We start from the raw sequence: 21,066 nt of genomic DNA on the forward strand, positions 1-21,066 counted from the left end.
CCATGTGGAAGGGGCGCCGCCATGTTGTACGTATGGAATACGTACTACGGTTAGGGGGGTGCGGAAGCACCGCCCCTTCCTAACCCTAATACATATTCCATACGTATTTTTGGCGGTCTGTAACCCGCCAATGATACCTTTATCGGGCCAATCAAAATGCTCAATTACATGTTGAAAGCTTTCAAAGTCACACTGGCTTCTTCATCAGGCAAACAGGAGAAAAAAACTGAAGATACTAGTCATAGGCCTGCATTTGCTGTTTCTGTTCTTACTTGAGATGGTAGGGAGGACTATCTGAAGGCTGGCACCTCCCCCATTGGCCATGTGGTCACTGGTAGATTTTCAAATTCACAGAAATTTAATATTCATTTGCAATTCAAAGAAGATGTTTCCTTGGAATCCAGCATGTCTCCTTCCTTTATGAAGCCACAAGCTCCTATGTAAATAGAGAACACTGAATTTATCAAAAAGTCTTCATGTTTTGCATCAGGAAAACTTTAGGATTCCCCTGACAGCTAAAATGTGTCCATACCAGAAACAGAAAATCCAGGCCTATGACTAACATCTTCAATTTTTTTCTTCTGTTTGCCTGATGAAGAAGCCAGTATGACTCCAAAAGCTTGCAACATGTAATTTTGCATTTTGGTTGGCCCAATAAGATTTGCTATATGACCAACATGGCTACCCCTAGATGTTTTTTTGATTTCATGATACCGCATTTTAGCCATCACAGAGGAATCCTAAAGAGAGAGCCAGTGCACTGGGACCTTGCCATCTGAGGCTTCTGCTTCCAACAAAGGTAAAGATTTTTTTCTAATGTTGGCGTGGTACAGACCACCCAAAAGAGGCACCTCCCCAGCACCTCTCTTTGCTCCACAGGAGCGCTGCAGCAACCAAACTGCTCAGCGCTGCGACGCCACAAAGCGCCAGAGATGGTGCAGTGATGTCGTAGCTGCGCCGTGATGTTTGGACCATCATTGCGCGTGCCATCTGTATGGCACTGCACAGCTGCGGCGCGCCCATGATGTGCTAGGGTTGTGGGGCGTATGCACACCCCACACTCGAGCAACCCTAGCATGTCATGGGCATGCTACAAAGGGCCCATCTGTACCGGGCCCTAAGTGCTGATTTGCATGCTTTACCTTTGCACCACCTAAAGTTTTCCTGATACAAAACATGATGGATGGATGTTATTGGATTTGCCAACACGGCTACCCCTCGATGTTTTTTACATTTAAAATGTTTTAGATTTCAAAAATAGTCAAACAAAAATCCGCATTTACTCACAATAGCATTTCAACAGTAGTAATAACTAATAATGTGCCACAGTTCAAAAACAAGGAAGCCCTTGTTTTGATTGACTTTAATTGTTAAGTGCCAAGTTCTAGCTATCTACAAACCAGCAGATCTACAAATAGTACAATGTACTAATAAATATAAATATATAAATATATATAGAAAATAGAAGAAGATCCCTGATTGACACTGTTTGATTATAGAATAATCCCATTAGCAGTGTGGAAAGGCATGTGCTGAAGAACTTTAGAAAATGAATAGAGACACACAATAACCAGACATAGGACTAAATAAAAAAAATTCAAAGCAATCAATGATAGTAAGAAAAAAATGGCAAATACAGAGCAGAGAAAAATCTTTTTAATGTGTGAAACAGGCCTGTGAAAACATCAGTGATTGATGAAAAATCAAACAAATGTGTTCTGTCGTCACAGAGGATGGCTGTATAAGTGAAGCAGAAGCACCTGCTCAGAATTCTTGAAAATATAACACAGATGGAAAATGTAACAGCATTTGAAAAAAAATTTGGAGGCATGCTAACACATTTTTGTTACTCCTGAGTGACCTGTATTGACTATAAACCTAACAGTAACTGAGTTTGCTGTTAAACTGAGTGATGGAGGATTGTTGAAGCTGCCCCAAAACATAGTAGAGACGTGGTAACATTCAGCACAAACCACTGAGTAAAACATATAGTATACTATATAGAGTTAGTGGTGTCACATGATTAAGAATCCATATTTTGCTTTAATTATTCACTCCGTATAGCACTGTTTTGAAAACAGTCTGGACCAGCCAGTCTGAATCAGAAAAAAAGGCAGAGCCAGAGAAACTGGTTTCATAGAATCATAGAATTGTAGAGTTGGAAGAGACCACTAGGGCCATCCAGTCCAACCCCCTGCCATGCAGGAAATCCAAATCAAAGCATCCCTGACAGATGGCCATCCAGCCTCTGTTTAAAGACCTCCAAGGAAGGAGACTCTATCACCCTCCGAGGAAGTGCATTCCACTGTCAAACAGCCCTTACTGTCAGGAAGTTCCTCCTAATGTTCAGGTGGAATCTCTTTTCCTGTAGCTTGCATCCATTGTTCCGGGTCCTGTTCTCTGGAGCAGCAGAGAACAAGCTTGCTCCCTCCTCAATATGACATCCTTTCAAATATTTAAACAGGGCTATCATATCACCTCTTAACCTTCTTTTCTCCAGGCTAAACATCCCCAGCTCCCTAAGTCGTTCCTCATAGGGCATGGTTTCCAGACCCTTCACAATTTTTGTCGCCTTCCTTTGGACACGCTCCAGTTTCTCAATGTCCTTTCTGAATTGTGGCGCCCAGAACTGGACACAATATTCTAGGTGGGGCCTGACCAAAGCAGAATACAGTGGCACTATTACTTCTCTTGATCTAGACACTATACTTCTATTGATGCAGCCTAAAATAGCATTGGCCTTTTTAGCTGCCACATCACACTGTTCAGTCATGTTCAACTTGTGGTCTACTTGGACTCCTAGATCCCTTTCACACGTAGTTTCATTCAGCCAGGTGTCACCCATCCTATATCTGTGCATTTTATTTTTCCGCCCTAAGTGCAATACCTTACATTTCTCTGTGTTGAATTTCATTTTCTTAGCTTTGGCCCAGCTTTCTAGTCTATTCAGGTCATTTTGAATCTTGATCCTGTCCTCTGGGGTATTAGCTATTCCCCCTAATTTGGTGTCATCTGCAAATTTGATAAGTATGCTCCCAATTCTGTCATCCAGGTCATTGATAAAGATGTTGAATAGCACTGGGCCCAGGACAGAGCCCTGTGGGACCCCACTGGTCACTTCTCTCCAGGATGAAAAGGAGCCATTGTTGAGCACCCTTTGGGTTCGGCCGGTCAACCAATTACAGATCCATGTAACAGTTCCTTTGTCTAGCCCACATTTTACAAGCTTGTTTGCAAGTATGTCATGGGAAACCTTGTCAAAGGCCTTAGTGAAATCAAGATATACTATATCCACAGCATTCCCTTCATCTACCAAGCTGGTAATTTTATCAAAGAAAGAGATTAGGTTTGTCTGGCATGACTTGTTTCTCTGAAACCCATGTTGACTTTTTGTGATTATGGCATTGCCTTCTAGATGTTCACAGACTCTCTGTTTAATGATCTGCTCCAGAATCTTTCCTAGAACTGATGTCAGACTAACTGGACGATAATTGTTGGGATCCTCTTTTTTCCCCTTTTTGAAGATGGGGACAACATTTGCCCTCCGCCAGTCTGCTAGGATCTCTCCTGTTCTCCAGGAGTTTTCAAATATGATTGCCAATGGCTCCGATATTACTTTTGCCAGTTCTTTTAATACCCTTGGATGGAGTTCATCTGGTCCCGGAGACTTAAATTCATTTAGATTAACAAGGTGTTCCTCTACTATCTCTTTACTTATTCTGTGCTGAAATTCCCCTATTCTGTCCTCTGCTCCATTATCCTCAGGTTGAGCACCCTTTGCCTTTTCTGAGAAGACTGAGGCAAAGAAGGTGTTGAGTAATTCTGCCTTTTCTCTATCTCCTGTTAGCATTTTGCCATCTTCTCCACGCAGTGGCCCTACCGTTTCCTTCTTCTTCCTCTTGCTGCGGACATATCCAAAAAAGCCCTTTTTATTGTTCTTAACCTCTCTAGCAAGTCTGAGTTCATTCTGCGCTTTAGCTTTTCTGACTTTACTCCTACACATGCCTGCTATTTCTTTGAATTCCTTTTTCGTGATTTCCCCCTTTTTCCATTTCTTATACATGTTCCGTTTCAAACTTAGCTTGGTTGAAAGTTCCTTAGTCATCCATCCTGGTTTCTTGAGACACCTCCCGTTTTTCTTTCTTTAAGGAGGCGAAGGGAGGGCCATCTATCTCTGAAGACCAGACACACTTCTCTGGATGATCTATAGTTAATAAAGTATTTGCCCTTAACTGGCTTTTCCCCCAAAGAAGACAATAAGAATACTATCCCAGATTTTCTATGATAACAAAATGATATAAAATACACTGTAAATTATGATTTATGATGCATCAACAATCTTTAAGATATTACAAGAAATTAATCTTTTTTTAAAATGCAATATATTCTGAGCCATGAAGATAGGGGAGAACAACACTAAACAAAGCTGGTTTAAGAGCAAGTATTATTTAACTGTATAGTTAAGAATATTCTCTTCACTTCTCTGGTGAACACATTAGTTCTGGTACCATCTTACATATATGCCAAACCTTAGCTCATGAGTAGCTTCATTGAGCTTACTGCCAGTATTCAGCCTTAATGTTAAACATATGTTTAGCAATGTTGCATGACCACAGCTACAGTTCTTGAAGGATTAGATTTACCGACAGCTACAGAAAGCGGGCATGTAAAATAAATACAAGTTACTTGTAATCTTCTATCGGCATCACCCTCAGCAGTAAGCTAAATACATTCTTTGCTGAAAATTTTAGCAGTCACCCCAAGTCAACATTGATGTCTTGGTACATCGCCAGAAGCTGAGACTGTGTGATATATGAACTTGCAAAGTGTCTTGCCCAACATTTTTGTACAAACTTTAAAATTGTTGGTGAATGCAGGTGACTACAACATTATCATGTGTTCTTTTTTTTTACCATGTAATTGCTTGTCTGTAAGTATTTATGCAAGTATCATGGATATTTTTCTCTTCTGCCACACAGTCTATGCATGGTAGTATCTGTGAGCTTGTCAATGGATAAGGCATGCTCACGTTAACTGTTTGGAAGCTTGGTAATCTGTATTAATAATCTGTTCCAAGTCATCTTGAGTGATAAAACATGGTAATAATGAGTGAGAAAGGTTTAATGCCCAAGCTATAGAGTTTTGTGACTAGAATAGTCCTTTAAAGAATTGGCTGAATGGCTTATGTAATTTTCCTTGCTTTTTCTTCATGATTTTCAGATCTCAACTTCAGATTTCTTTTCTAAAACTGGGTAATATATTCTAAAATATTCAAATAGATTGTTATTGTATTCATTTAATATTGTATATTCTGAAGGATAAGTTGTTTCACAAGAAATGTAAGTCACGTCTCTGAGGTTACTGTTATTTATATGAGTGATGCAGTGAGAGAACTGGGTGGAGCAGGGATATGGATGGTCTTTATCCATTTAAACCTTAGATCATTTTGTTACAATAGTGTACATACTATACACTAACTGCCATGGGGAAAAATTAAGGTGGAAAAACCCTAAAATAATGTTATTTTACACCTTACAACACATCCTTGTTTAAAAGCCAGAAATGAGAAGAGATTCACCATTTACTCCCCTAAACAAAGAACTAGGAAGCAGTGATAACTGCAGCAATTCACAGAAGGATGGCTAGGTAGAGCGAATTTCTTCCCTCCATAGCAACAGAACTAGTCAGTAACCAGGAATGAACAGCAGCAATCACAGAATAGTTCAAATCAACCACAGCCATTTGTATTGCTTTATTTTGACACTGTTTTTTTTAAAGTGGTCAAATGTTGTTCATGGGTGAATTGGTTGCCTATATTTATCCAATTTTGCTTATTTTTCATTTACTATTGTCTCACTTTTACATACATACACACCCACAAGCTGTCAAAATAGTAACAAAGAACACTTGCAATAGATATTATTAAAACTAATAAAATTTTTGAAAACATGATCATCATCATCAGTAAACAACAAACAGTCTTGGAAAACTGAATAATTACTACTATAATTTGTAAATGTACATGGTTATTGTGTGCGTACATTTGCCTCCAAGTCACCTATCACTTTATAGTACCCCATGGATTTAATGGGGTTTTCCTAGGCAAGAGGTACTCAGAGGTCGTTTTGCCAGTTCCTGCCTCTGAAATTTAGCCTACAGCACCTGGTAGTCAGTAGCATACTCCCATTCAAGTACTAACCAGAGCTGACCCTACATAACTTCCAAGATCAGACAGGATCTGGAGCCTTTAAGGAATATCCTATGGCTATGACCAGGGTTTGATTCCCCATTCAGCCATGAAAGCTACTGGGCAGGTGATATGCTCTCAGCCTCAAGGGAAGGCAATGGCAAACCTCAGCTGAAAAAATATGCCAAGAAACCCATGTCATAAGTAGGAAATTACTTGAAATCATACAACAACAACAACAACATTATTTATGGGGGAAATGTCAAAGTTAGATCTGAAAGGAAATTGTGTTATTCATCACCAAATGTTATAATCACCATTTAATTGGATGTGACATGCATGCAACCATATTTCACATAGTGTTTGCAACTATAATTAAATATGCCAGATGGGGGAAATGCTCAATTTCCCCTTATGATAGGACTCTACAGTTTATGTCCTGAGAAGATGTGATAGTCCCATAACAGTAGAGTGTTGGTTTGAGCATTGGACTGTGACTCTGGAGACCAGGATTCAAATCCTCACTCCGCCATGGAAACCCACTGGGTGACCTTAGGCAAGTCACCCTCTTTTAGCCTCAGAGGAAGACAATGGCAAACCCAAAGAGACACCCATGATAGGTTTGCCTTAGGGTCATTATGTTGGAAATTACTTGAAGGCACACAACAATATAGCTAAAACATACAAAGGTCAGCATGACAACAGAATTAAACTATTCACAATATTACAACAATTTCAAACATACAGTTCAGAAGAATAAAAAACAGATAAAAACAGTTCAATAAAAAGCAATGCAGCACTGTCTAAAGCCTCTCTTTCAAAAACCTTCTATTTGAAAATTTGCCTGCAAGGGTGGTAGGACTGCAAGAAAGTCCTCCTCTGCAGATCTCAGTGCATGCCCTGATTTATATATGGAGATATGATCCTTCAGATCATCTGGAACCAAGCTGTTTAGGGTTTTAAAGCTCAAAAACAGCACTTTGAAATCTCTGTCAAAATGCAACAATAGCCAATGGAGCCGATCAGATTTTAAAAAGTTATTTGCCTGACAACAAACTTTTGGAAAGGGAGTTTCAGAGTCTGGGGGGCAGCCACCAAGGAGGCTTATTCTGGTGCCCCCACAAGGCATGCCTGTGAAAGTGCTGGGACAGAAAGAAGGGTGTCTCATATGGGGGAGAGATGTTCTGTCTTGGACCTAACCTTTATACAGCTTTCTCAGTCATAACCAGCACTTTGAATTATGCCAGAAATAGATTGGCAACCAGTAGAACTGTTGAAGCAAAAAAGTGTTATGGTTCCTGTAACATTCTGAATGCTGTTCTTTGTACCAGTTGAAGTTTCCAAACACTCTTCAGAAGCATCCTCATGTGTGTAAAGTAATTGAAACAGGAAATCACTAAGGCATACCTGGCACATTAGCTTTAAGTGTGCAAAAATACTGCTGGCCATTGTAGAAACCTGGGTCTCCTGATTCAAGGATGAGTCCAGGAGAACATTCTTGATTTGTATACTCAACCCAGTCCGTTGTAGATGCCAGTTACTTGTTTAGAACTGAAACGGCTTCCTTGGAATTTGGTGGAAAGGAGAAATGGAGTTGGGTGTCATCAACATACTAGTGGCACCGAACCCTAAACTTCCAGACAACCTCTCCCAGTGGTAGCATGCAGATGTTTAATATCCTGTGAAACAGGACAGAGCCCCGAGGGGCTCCATAAGTCAGGAGCCAAGAAGCCAAACAGGAAGCTCCTAGTTCTGTCTTCTGGGCTCATCCCTCCAGGAAGAACAGAACTACAGTAAAACAGTTCCACCATGCTCTATCCCTACAAGGTGGCCCAGAAGCATATCTAGTTGATAATATTAAAAGCCTCCAAGATGTCCAGCAGAACCAACAGGGATATACTCCCTCTGTCTAGTTCACAGTGTAGGTCATCCACCAAGGCAAACAAAGCCATCCCTATGCCATAAGCAGGCCTGTAACCAAACTGAATAGCACCAAGGTAACCCATTTCATCCAGGAATCCCTGGAGCAAGTAGGCCACCACATGCTCTAATACCTTGTCAAAAATGGAATTGTTGTGAGAACAAGTTAAAATGAACTTATTGCTTGGGCTTTTCTCCTTTTTCCCCCCTCTAGGGAATGCTATTTTCCCATTATACCCAGCAGTTTATATGCTATAGTGCAAATTTTCCACACAGTAAAATGAGAGGCTGCACTTTTAAAATGATGTATTATGTCAGGTTGGGTGTGCATGATTTGTTGTCTAGTTCTCTGTTCTGTGGTTAGTATTATATGTAATTCTAAAACAAGGAAGACATGACATGCTATTCTACACCATACTGCTCACTAATGTTTTGGCCACCATGGACAGCATCAGCATTAGTTCAAATTACCTTTATTGTATTAAAATGTTTCTTTTTCCTTCACTTCAAAACTATACATCTTACCTTTATCTACACTTGTATGAATTATACCTCTTCTAATATTATGGTCCTGTCAAGAACCCTATCATTTATTGCACATGGCTTTTCTTTCATTTACAATGCAAATCTATTTATCCTTAGTCAGCAGTCAGTGGGGCTAAGTACATTTAAGACTTTGCCCTATGCAATGTTAGAGCGAACAAAGAAATACGTAGCTATAAGGAAATATATTCCATCTTCACCAAACCACAAACATTACAAGTCTAATTTTCACAGAAGTTCATGAAAGCTTATGAAAACTTATTAGTCTTTAAGGTTCTTTTATTGTATCATCAATCATGTTTATCAATCAGATTTTGAAGAAAAAAAATACAAAAAGATGTGGGAGCCTAATACTAGTTATGAAGCTGAACGATAGCTGGATGCTAGTATCCCATTCTATCTGAAAATGGCAGTAAAAGCTGAAGTGTAAAATAGTAATTGAGTCCTCAAAGCCACTGTGCAAAATATGAAAAATGTTCAGCATTCACCAGCAAATGGATCAAAAAAAGATTACAAGGGGGAAATAAAGAAAATTGATAGAAGAGGTTATAGGAAGGAAAAAGAGGTACTGTTCTGATTGAAGAAGAAAGAAAACCTGAGATGCAAAAGCAAGAAGAGGTCAGAAGGCAGATTGGATCTACCCTTAGGGAATAGTGATTTGAGGTGGTCACCTCAAAATACTATGTTTTAGATTATTATAAAATTCTGTTTTGTTCTTTACCTCAGGGCCCAAAATTTCTTGAGCCTTTTCTGGGCAGAAGGGTGAAGAAGGGAAAAGGAGATCAATGCCCCATTGGCTTACCCCAATTTAGAGAATATTTAAACTACATTTAACATTAGTTCAGATAATCATCCTTAATTTCACAATTCCACATTGAGTCAATTGGAAATGGTTTGTAGGTCTCCTTGTAACATTCACAAAACAGAGCTCAAATGACTCTTCAGTAATAACTCAGCTGTGTCATGTTGACTGAAGGATTCTGGGAGTTGGAGTCCAAAACCATAATCTTTCCAGGCTTTGAGTAAAACAAATACACCATGGGAAGCTGCTTTTTATCACTAGCCATTATCGGGCCCTTATTCAAGGTCCGCTGTCTCTGCTCCGTCCCAGATTCGTCGCTTTTCACTTGCTGCCCCTCACTCCTGGAACCTCCTTCCCCCTCGAGCCTCACGGGTCATCACTTCTTTAACTAGTTTCAAAACTGAGTTGAAGACCATCCTGTTCAGAGAAGCGTTCCCAGGCATTGCATGACTATTATTTGCTATTTGACATTTTTAATTTGTTGCCTGTTTTACTGAAGCCTTTCCTGTATTGTTATGTATTATTTATATGTATTATGCTACTATTTCTTAGATTGTACGCCATGGGCAGGTTTACTCGTATCTATTTCATTGTTTATATGTACAGCGCTGTGCAAATCTACAGTGCTATATAAATAAAGCATAATAATAATAATAATAATAATAATAATAATAATAATAATAGTCCAGTATTGGTAACACTGCTTGGGAGTGGCTCTTCAATAATCCCATTTTCTGAAAAAATTGGTTCCTAGCCCTACTTGGAGATGGTGGGGACCCGACCTACTGTGTGCAAAGCTCATGCCCTACCTACTGAGCTATGGTTGCTCTCCAAGCTTGTAACTTTTGTCAGATAATGCTGGTTGAAATATAGTAGCTAAAACTATATGCTAGAAATTCACTGATTCAAAGGTGTCCTTAGCATGAACTAATTGGGTGGCATTAAGAAAGCCATGATTTACATTGCCTTACCTGTTATCGGCAATAAGGGGAGAATAATACTACTCCACCTTAGGTGTTTGTAAGGATAAGCATTTTATGTATTTATTTATGCTTCTATAGGCTATATACATAGGAATCCCAGGCACAAACTGACTAGATTCAGATCTGCTTAGCTTTAGCGAGATATCATCTGCCTAGGCCATACCAAAGCATGTATACACTCCCCTAAAATGTACACTTTTAGAAAGTACTGTGTAAATGTTACACATAGTCACTAGAACCATTGTTCTCAAAATATTTTGTCTTAATCACCATTTATCACAAATATCCTATGTACTCAACACATCTGAACAAAGTTGGGCTTTGACTTGGACAACAGTCAGTACATGCAACTATTTTCACCACAATTACTTCCCACAGTGACACATAGCAATGAGGACCACTACACCTTAAGAAATCTTCCTGCAAAATTAGTTTCTGATAAGCATACTAACAATTTCACAATTCTTTGTACATACCTAGGTAATCTTAGAGAATATTAAATGTTACTTAGGGCTAAACAGACAGCCCTGAAGAGGCGGCATGACAGAGCCCCTGAGAGAGCCAGATCGAGGCCACAGCAACTGCATGCCATGGCCCCAATCCAGCTATTTGCTAGTTCAAAAAAAGGCAGCAAAATGCTGCTCCTTTTTGAGCCGGCAAAAGGGCACCCTTTCCGCCACCACCTCAGCTTTGTGACACTCAGGTGGCGAGCGGTGTCTAAATGCCATATCGGTGGAGCGCAGTGAACCCAGCCCACATGTGCACAGGCGGGTGACTTCTGGGCGGCATCAGGGTGGTGTCTGGGCATGCGTCATGTGAATGCAAAATGGCCCCACGCCACCTACAAGGCAACTTTTAATCCCAGTTTGTACTGGTCCTGAAACAACAATATGTTTAATATTGCCCATTAAATAGTTTTGTGACCTCTTGTGAAAATGTTTGATATTCTGAAAGCAATCATGCTGGCAGTTTCAGAGAACTTTGGTTATTCTGTTGCCACTGGTGCAACTGGTTATCATTTATATTTCACCAGCTACACCTCCTGTTTCATGCAGAACACAGATAAATTTGAGCAGAAAAGACAGCTCGAAAAAGAGAACAGAAGTGCCAAATCATGAATGCAGAAGTGAGTCAGATAGCAAAGAAAATGGAGTTAAGGATGGGATTATGGAAGACCTTCTGCATGGAATTTCAGGATGAGGTTCTGGTTATTAGAAAAGAGCAAACTCCCCAACTTATGTGAATCAACATGAAAGGCAGGTAGGGGTGGTGGAGGAGGTGGAGGAGGAGGAGGAGGAGGAGATGGTAAATGGACTGGCAGTTCTTAAAATCCATATTCTTAAAATGGATCGCTTGCCAAGGGCCTTTGGAATTAGATTGTGGGCCCATGAGATAAAGCCAAAGGGACACATGTATTCTTTAAGTCCAAAGATTAGGTTATGCACAATGGAAAAACAAGATGCCATATAAAGTGACATGAAAGAAAACACTGAATGAGAGCTACTGCATCACAACAGCTTCCAACACTGCATAGTTAACATAAAAAGGTACAAACAATGTGGCATATCTTGCTTACATATAGTGTCCAGGCCAGTATTGCTCCAATTGTTTGAAAAAGAAATGGCACGGGAAGAAGATGCAGAAACATCATCTGCTTCCTTGTGGCCCAACAATGATATTTCTAAGTGAGAATCAGTAAAATCAGAAGGAAGATATCAGAAAGTAATTGGTTGGAGAGAAAACAACCAAAACAAGTTTTCAGCACATAGGCAGGACAAAAAAGAAAACTAAACAACACTTACTTAACAGTAATTAATTACTCCATGGGATATAGTCCTGAATAATATGAAAAGAATTGGACTGCATATCAAAAAGAGCACTATTAAAGACTGAGGAGCAATGAATGCAGACATATTGACAAGTATATGCACTCAGAGAACAAAGAGAACAATATTGGAGACTGTAGATACAGCCATTCCAGTTGAGCAGAATGCTTAGAAAGCTGAGATAAGGGGGCCTAGCAAAAGCCTGGCAGAAAGCACTAAAAGTAACAAATATAGGCCACTCACTTTCCCCACCACAAAAAGAAAAGGGGGGGGATCTGAAGAAGAAAGGGGGTGAAAGCATGTTATGTGTATGAAGCTACAGCATCAATGAGGATCTAACTGTCAATTAAGGATGGGAAAGATGAGAGGAGATATTGTATAGAAAAAGGTTGAGAACAGAGTAGGGCAAGAAATTTAAAAAGATGGACAAAAACACTACATTTTTACTAACCTGTACAATGAAGAGTTGATAAAAAAGAGTTATGGCACCTAGACTATAGATTAACAGCAATGATACCGAAAGCCCAAATGATGTTTTTGACGTTAGAAAATGTGACAAGGGGAGCAACTGTATATGTCTTCATGCTTATCTTAATGTTTAGGCAACTATAGAGCACTAGACATTTTGCTGCTTCTGTTTTCACTTACAATGTTCAGAACAGTGATCATAAAGACTCATATTGATATAATCAAACAGTTAAAGCTAAGGAATTACAAAACCCAAGTAATTTATAGTGTGTGATTTGTCAAAATCAGATGATTTTGTGCTATCAATGGCTATGCATTTAATTATCTTTACCAAACGAACTGACTTTAAAATGCTTCTGCAGAACCTTCTATTGAGCTCCTACTCATAATATATAAAACATTTCTTTGTAGATTTTTATTGGCTTTTTCCCTCTTTTTCCTGATTTTACTTGAAAGAGACCAAGTAAGAGCAATAGTGTTCATATGCATCACTTAACAATATCTTTCATTGGGTTGCATAATGCACACAGATACATCCTATTTGGCTAATAGAAAGATTGTTATGACATTTTTCTGTATGTAAAAGCACATTTTACTCTTCAATGGCAAACAGAAGAAGACTTATAGATGTATAACTGTTGCTTTTTCCCCTGTGTCTAAAACTTTTAAGAGCAGCATACTTTGTTTTCATTTAGACACATATTGTGTATGGAATATATTTTACTGTTAACTTCATCATGTAGAACGCATAGGTTTTCAAGTTGAATAACAGAGTTTTCCCATTTCTTAAAGATATATACACCATATATGGTTTCTATGCATTTATAACACAGAAAATGTTTTATTATACAGCCTTTCCTCTGTTATGAAGCAAAGGATAAGACCAGGCAACTACAACCTGGAAACACAAAAGAAGATATTTCTGTCAGACTCATTTTCTGCTGGTTTATGTTACTGAATGCTTATTTTAGATTTTGAAAGTAGAGTGGATTCTCTCTCACACTTTTTTTTACTTGCTTGCATTATTGACCTCAAATACACAAAGCACAAAAGCTACAAGTCTGTCTTAAGCTATTAAGGAAATTTTAAAAACTTTATCTGTAATATTATCTCATCATTTATTCCTCCTTTAATCCTATTTTAGGGCTACAGACTATAGGCTAGTACTGGCTATGAATTCATGCTAACCTACACAAAACATCCCTAGTTCTTAGGAAAGAAAGAAAATATAATATGATTGTCTAATAGAAATTTATCCCCTTCATATAAACAGCTCACATATCCTGAAGAGGAATGTATTTCTCATCCACAGAAATAGGTTTGTAGTGGTCCTTTCTTTCACATGATCTCGTGCAATACAGTTAGCCCTCCTTATCCACCGATTTTTTACCCATGGATTCAAGCATCCGCGGCTTGAAAATATTAAAAAAAAAAGTATAAATTTCCAATAGCAAACTTTGATTTTGCCATTTTATATAAGGGACACCATTTCACTATGCCATTGTATTTAATGAGACTTGAGCATTCACAGATTTTGTTATCCACGGGGGGTTCTGGAACCAAAACCCAGCAGATAACAAGGGTCCACTGTAGTATCTTTTCTAAAGTTCCTTTACAATATCCATATCTCTTCTTTGCTATTCACAAGAACGTTTTCCTTCCTAAGGAAGGAAACCCCAGCTGTCTTGTGTATTCAGAGCCATGGGTTGGTTTAGGACTTGGTATGACTAACTCATGAGTATCTCAAATCTCATTTATACCAATGGGCCTACTCTAAAGATGATTATACCTAGATTCAATCCATTGTTTCTAGTATTCACACTGTGACAATGATGTGTTTCTAGTGTTCACACTGTGACAATAATCCAAAGAGATGCTGTTTGCTTATTTTAGTCAGAAATAAATAATTAAGAATCTGGAAAAACATCTCAGGCACATGGACACAGCTATGTGAAATCATGAAACAGTCAACTGTCCAACTAGGCAAATGTGTAGATGTTTATTTAGAAAATTTCCAGTACAATCTGCTAAGTGTAGTCACATTAATTCATTCATGTGATTTAAAGCACTTGCATTCTTGACTGCTGTATCATTATCTGGTATTAAACCTATGAGTGACCACTATCCATTTATCCTGAATTGGGATTTCTTTAGAGCAGCCTTTCTCAAACAGTGTGGTGGGCCCCCCAGGGGGGGCGCAAGGCTCTGTTATGCAGAGGTGTACTTATAACAATTTTATAGACAAATGATACTATTTACAGTCGCGCGGGGGGCGCGAAATGTTTTCTTCTTCCTGGGGGGGGGCATGACAGAAAATAATTGAGAAGCACTGCTTTAGAGTAACTAAATAGGATGTAGATTTCAGGATTTTTAATAACAGATGAAATGCATGTAGAAATGTTACATTTCACTAGCTGAACACATTGGTTAAACTATAAAAAATAGAATTTCCAGGATGTACCCATGTTAGTCTGATGCAGCAAAAAATAAAGAAAGACATGTGGCATTTTAATGTCTAACAGATTCATTAAGCAAAGCTTTTCTGGACTGAAATGGGCTGCAGTCCACAAAAGTGTATGTCCAATAAAACTTGTTAGCCTTTAAAGTCCTTCAGGACCCTTTGTAGCTTTTTATAAAATCTGGTTTTGTTTTCATATTAAGAAGAATTATTCTGCTAATGGGCAATACTCTTTCAGCCTCAAACATAAGTATAATTTGATATTGCTGATATAATATATGCTAAGCAATCTATAATATTCACATAACCCAATGCAATGATACTAAGAATATCCTATATCCTCATCAAAAACGAAAGAAGGAAAGAGAGACAGACAAATTGGGGAAAACAAAGGCAGTAGAAACAGAATGAAGGTCATGATGGAGCAAAACGTTTTTGATGGAAATAGTCAATGTAGTCATGTACTTTTTGCACACAGTCTTGTATCAACCTGAAATGTGTAACAACCATCATGTACTTTAAGGGGGAGGTAACAAAAATGTAATCAAATTTCTGCCATAGTGAAATAACAAACAACATCAATTTGCAGTCCTGTTTAAACTGAGCAGCAAGTGACATGACTGATGTGATAGGGGAAAAACTAGTAACTGGGTTCCTCTTCATCACGATTGAGAAAATGTGAGGTTCTATCAAACAGCAAATCTTCAAGAAAAACTGTGGGATGAGGTAATTTTATTAGTCATTCATAGTGCCTTGTATTTGCTGTACTTAAAATAGACACTTGTACCCAGTGGCTTTTTATTACTGGAAAGAAGGGTGGGGAGAGGGAATCACATACACGCTGGCCCTTTTTCTTACTCCTAGCAAATGGAAGCAATTCAATCCAACATAGTCTGAAACCTGAGTAGGTCACTGTACACCATGATAAAATTCCCTAATCCATGAGCCAAATTTCCCTTAGGGGGCCCTCCTACTAGTCCTTCACTTTTCGAAGCTGACTTTTCCATTCCTAAACCCTCTCTCTCTCTCTTTCCCTCCCCTTCATCTCTTTCATTTCCCTCTACCTTACAGCCTTGATATCTGATCTGCTGCTGGGTCTCAGGTTACAGTTTTTACAGCTTAGGCTGTCTATTGCTGTATACATTCCTTTCTTTCTGCTCTGTCGTGATTACTTACCAGAGCTTATTTTACACAGGTCCAGATGAAAGCAGTTGGGATGAAGGGAAGCAGTCAAGCTGTTAGAACAGCACAGATATGTACCTACACAAGGGCACATTGTACTCACTGTGACATTTTGTTGCCTACCTTTTATACAATGTGATTAATTTCTTACTGTACTCTTTTGACTTTGTGAAGAGGAGGAAATCCCTCCAGTATATATTTATTTTCCGCAAATGAAGAATTACTGTTAGAACAACAAGCAAGCCTTTCTGCTCAGATGAAACAAAGATGCGACCTGCTTAAAACCTAAGTTACAATAATTCACCAACTCTATTAAAAGAATATGGACTCCACACTTAATAAGATGACTTGCCCTGGTATATGGTCCAGGTTGCCTGAAAGCCTAACCTTTCATCCACGCAGACTGTAGAAACCGTCTCCAGATTTACATCAATCCACAATTTTGGGTTAAATTACTGATATAGCTGAAACTCTGGTATAATTATTTATCTCAATGATATTCAATCCACTAGCAGACCTTTAATGAAAGGGAGAACTTTTTTGCAGTAACATTAACACTAATGCTTAATGCCATGCATGGCCTTTTTTTTTTTTTCTGAGTGTAATTTTCCTCGTTTCACACACAGTGTTGTTTTTGTTTCTTCCTCACCCTTTCAGACAAACATCTGTTATACTGCAGAAGAACAACTATCTCCCAAACCACCAAGTGTGCCTGCAGCCAAAGTAAACAAAACAAACCCAGAGGATCCAGCACAGTCAGCCTTTATATCCAGCCAGGATAACATTTCACATGTTTTGATTAAAATTAGCTAATTTGTAATCCTAGAACCTATGAAACTTAAAAAACTGCAGTCCACATAGAACATATGAAGAAATGTCTTAAAGGGACAATGCACAGTGGAGCAGATTTCTATGCCCACTGCCCCCTTCTTCTGCAGCCATCCTCACTCCCACCCCCCACAAAATCAAATACTGAGTAATAAAAATTATTGTTACGTTGCAGATCGTGGTAAGCTTCACCTCAAGACATAAAGTGTCATGCACATCTCAAGGAAATAAAGCTGCTTGTAGAGAGGGTCTAGTAGAAGAGACTGAATAAATGTTATTGATATGCAGGGCAATTTGCTCTCCATACATACAGCCACCTTTGTTCAAATGTCCATCTGTTTGCTGTTGGGCAAATCCTTAGTGGGTGAAGGAATCGGAATACAGCAAACAGAGAAGACTTTCCTTGAGGGTTATGTTTAAAAGCAGGAATAGAAACTGAACATTCTCCTTTAATTCACTTTGGGGATAACAAATAAAATAACCTAATCCATTTGCATAACTGTCCCTACACACATACGCATTTTCCCTCTAACGCATAGATATTTTAGAACTGAACACATTGCTAGAAATGTATGCTCTTGCCAGACTCACCAGAAATGGCACTCAGTGTCACTTCATCTCCTATCCTAAACTGTCCTGTGTTCAGTACTTCCAGGCAAAGTAAGTTTGCCCCAGCCCTGCCACACATGTGAGCCACAGGGAGAAGACGAGAAAGAAAGATTCAAAATAAATAGAGTTAGGGAGGGTGTTAAATAATAAACATATGAAAGGCTGCATCCACACTGAAGAAATAACCTGGTTTGGTACTGCTTTAATTGCCCTGGCTCAAGGCTATGGAATTCTGGGAATTGGAGTTTGTTGTGGGCCCAGAGTGGAGCAGAGCTCCACAGCCCTGAGCCAGGGCAATTAAAGCAGTACCAAACCAGGTTATTTCTCCAGTGTGGATGCAGAGGGCCATTGAAGCTCAGCTGAAGAGATGAGGCTAAAGGAAGTCCTGGAACATGTTTCTCTCTGTGTGTGCAACCGCTGCTATGCTAACATCTGGGAAGCCAACCTCTGGAACACAGCTGGACTGGCACTGTTTCCTGTCAGGACATTGGCTTTCCCTCCTCCGCCTCCAAACCGCTCCAAACAAATCTGCATTATACCATGTATACATATGCATGTGTACACACACACACACACAGTTGGGCAGGGAGCCTTCTTTAAGACAGCTCTCTTTCAACAACCCAAGGCTCTGCCAGCTTTATTAACTGTGAAGTGAAGCATGGAAAACAGAGGGAGGAAGTGGGAGAAGGGAAGGGGGGAAGACAAGAGACCCCTGTGTCTTAAGCGCAAGGAATGGTGTGCAGCTCAGACCAGAACATTTCACTTTGACAATTTAATTTCACAGTCGCAGCTGGCTCCTGGCAAAGCAGAGGCAGGGAAAGAGGCAGGCACTGGTCCTTCAGTGGCTTCCCTCTTTTCTAACTTTGGGGGCAGAGGATGGGGATGGGGATGGGGATGAGGGGATCCCCAGGCTGCCAGTGGACCTGGCTTTGCATCCTGCAAATGGGTCTCTATTTGTAGTTGAGGAGAAAGAGGAGGAGACACGTTGGATTCGTTTGTCTCCTTCTTTCAAGGGGGAAAAAATCAAAACAACAAACTCTTTATTGCACAGCCATGCGCTGGTGTGTGTGTGTGTGTGTGTGTGTGTGTGTGTGTGTGTGTGTTTGCAAAGCAGCTCCCTCCCTTTCTTTCTCCCCACAATCTCCCCTCTTTTTCTGCCCCCAACAAACCCCTTTCGGACCCACTCACCTTCATCTCCTCGTTGATCTCCCTTTTCACGGGGTGAGCCGGCTTCCTGCTCCTTTTATTTTCCGGGGGTCTCCCTTCTTTCTCCATTTCTGCCATTTTTGTCTCTCTCTCTCTCTCTCTCTCTCTCTCTCGGTGTCTGTCTGTCTGTCTGTCGGTCTCTCTCTCTTTCTACTTTGCTGGAGATGAAATGGCTGCTGGTCTATTATGGGGGGGAAGGGAGGGTTGTGTGGAAAGGGAAGGAGGGGAGAGGGGGGTCTTGGCTGTGGGGCCGGGGTCTTTCAGGGCTGGTGGGCGAAGGAGGAGGAGGAGGAGAAGAAGGGAAGGGAGAAGCAGGCGCTGGCGGGTGTCAGGGCAGCCCTGGGTCTGGGGAGGATGGAGGAGGGCTGGGCTGTGGGTTGCCCAGGCGAGTCAGCCATCTTCTGTCTGTCTCCCTGTCTGTCTGTTTGGAGACTGGGGTGGGGGGAGGAGGAGGAGGAGGAGGAGGAAGGGGAAGGAGAGGAAGAAGGAAGGAAGGAGGAAGGAAGGAGGATAGACCAGGGCCTTCCGAGGGGGGGGGGGATAAAGCAGGACAGCCCCACAAAGCAGTCAGCAGGAGGGGCTTCCAGTGTCACCAAATCCACCTCCTCCTCCTCCTCCTCCTCTTCTTCTTCTCCTTCTTCCTTGCTTCTCCAAGGCAAACAAGGCCCGGGGGTTCCTTATGCCTCAGTTCTCCTCCTCAGCCACCCCTCCCTCCCTCAGCAGAGGGGGTCATCCATGGCGGTGGAGAGAACCCGCCAAAGAAGGCGGCAGACTGCCTCTCCTCCCCCTACACACACACACACACACACCCGCCAGGCTTTCTAGTCTTTCTCTGTCACAAGGCACTTGTGCCCAAGAGCGCGCTCTTGCCCGCCACCCCAAAACACTGGGACAAAAGAAAGGGGCTGGAGTGTTGTCTTGTTGGTAGGGGAAGTGTGCTTTTGCGTTTTGTTTTGTTTTTTGGTGGTGTTGTTGTTTTTTGTTCTCCCTCCAAGCGAAAACCCCTAAAGCCCCCCCCCCCTTGGAAGAGCGCAGCTGGCTTCAAAAGGCGTGAGTGTGTGTGTGTGTGTGTGTGAGAGAGAGAGAGAGAGATTATCATTAATTGGAAGTGGGGTTTCTCTAGCTCTGGCAGGATAAAGGGACCAGGGGCTGGGATGGGAAGGGAAGGGTTGCTTCCTTCGGGGGTAGTTTGAACAATGTGTGAGGGTCAGTATGCGCGCCTCTGAGAGAGAGGAGGAGGAGGAGATGGGGGCTGCCTTTGGCTGAAGAGCCTGTGGGGGAGATGGCATGGCAAGGATTGTTTCCTTGGCTAATAGTTAAGAGTGTGTGACAGGGACGGAGGGAAAGATGATGATGACGATGATGATTAAGTGGAGGCTGCCTTTGGCTGGATAAAGGAACCAGTGGGTGGGATGGGAAGAACCGTTCCCTTCGGAGATAGTTAAGAAATTGTGTGTGAGTGTGCATCATCATTATTATTACTATTATTATTAATTTGGAAGTGGAGCTTGCCTTTGGCTGGATAAAGGAAGCCACGGGTGGGATGGGAAGAACTATTCCCTTCCGAAATTGTGTGTGACTGAGTGCGCATGTGTAATATTAATATTAATAATATTAGAATAATTTGGGAGTGGAGGGTTGCCTTCGGCAGGATAAAAGAACCCGTGGATGGGATGGCAAGTATTGTTTCCTTCAGGTAGTTAAGAAATTGTGTGTGAGTGGGTGTGCCTGTCTAATAATAATAACAATTATAATTATTATTATTATTATTATTACGCAGGCACAGCCACTCACACACAATAATAATAATAATAATAATAATTTAGAAGGGGGGTGCCTTTGGCTGGATAAAGGAACCCGTGGGTGGGATGGCAAGTATTGCTTCCTTCAGGAATAGTTAAGGTGTGTGTGCAAAAAGCCCCTGCCTCCCTCTCTGCCTCCTTCCTCCTCTCCCCCGCCACTCGCAGGTTAATGCACATCCCCCGAGTGGCCGCATGGAAAGCCCTGCAGGCAGCTGAGGCGGAGTTTGACGTTTCCCTGGGTGGGCGGCTGCT

At 40.7% G+C, this 21,066-nt stretch overlaps 1 protein-coding gene across 3 annotated transcripts in view; it reads right to left on the reverse strand.

Moving 5' to 3' along the window:
* Positions 1-19,460, reverse strand: part of SOBP (sine oculis binding protein homolog) — a 199,767-nt gene extending 180,307 nt beyond the window's left edge. For all 3 annotated transcript variants that reach the window (XM_089530637.1, XM_089530636.1, XM_089530635.1), the window contains exon 1: positions 18,995-19,460. In XM_089530637.1, coding sequence (XP_089386763.1) covers positions 18,995-19,090 — 96 coding nt within the window. In that variant the 5' untranslated portion in view covers positions 19,091-19,460. The remainder of the gene's footprint in view (positions 1-18,994) is intronic.
* Between the last annotated feature and the right edge of the window lie 1,606 nt (positions 19,461-21,066).

Source organism: Sceloporus occidentalis, unplaced genomic scaffold, assembly GCF_023333645.1.
Source record: "Sceloporus occidentalis isolate IW3139 unplaced genomic scaffold, rSceOcc1.0.p SCAF_6, whole genome shotgun sequence".
NCBI classification, from domain to species: Eukaryota; Metazoa; Chordata; class Lepidosauria; order Squamata; family Phrynosomatidae; genus Sceloporus; species Sceloporus occidentalis.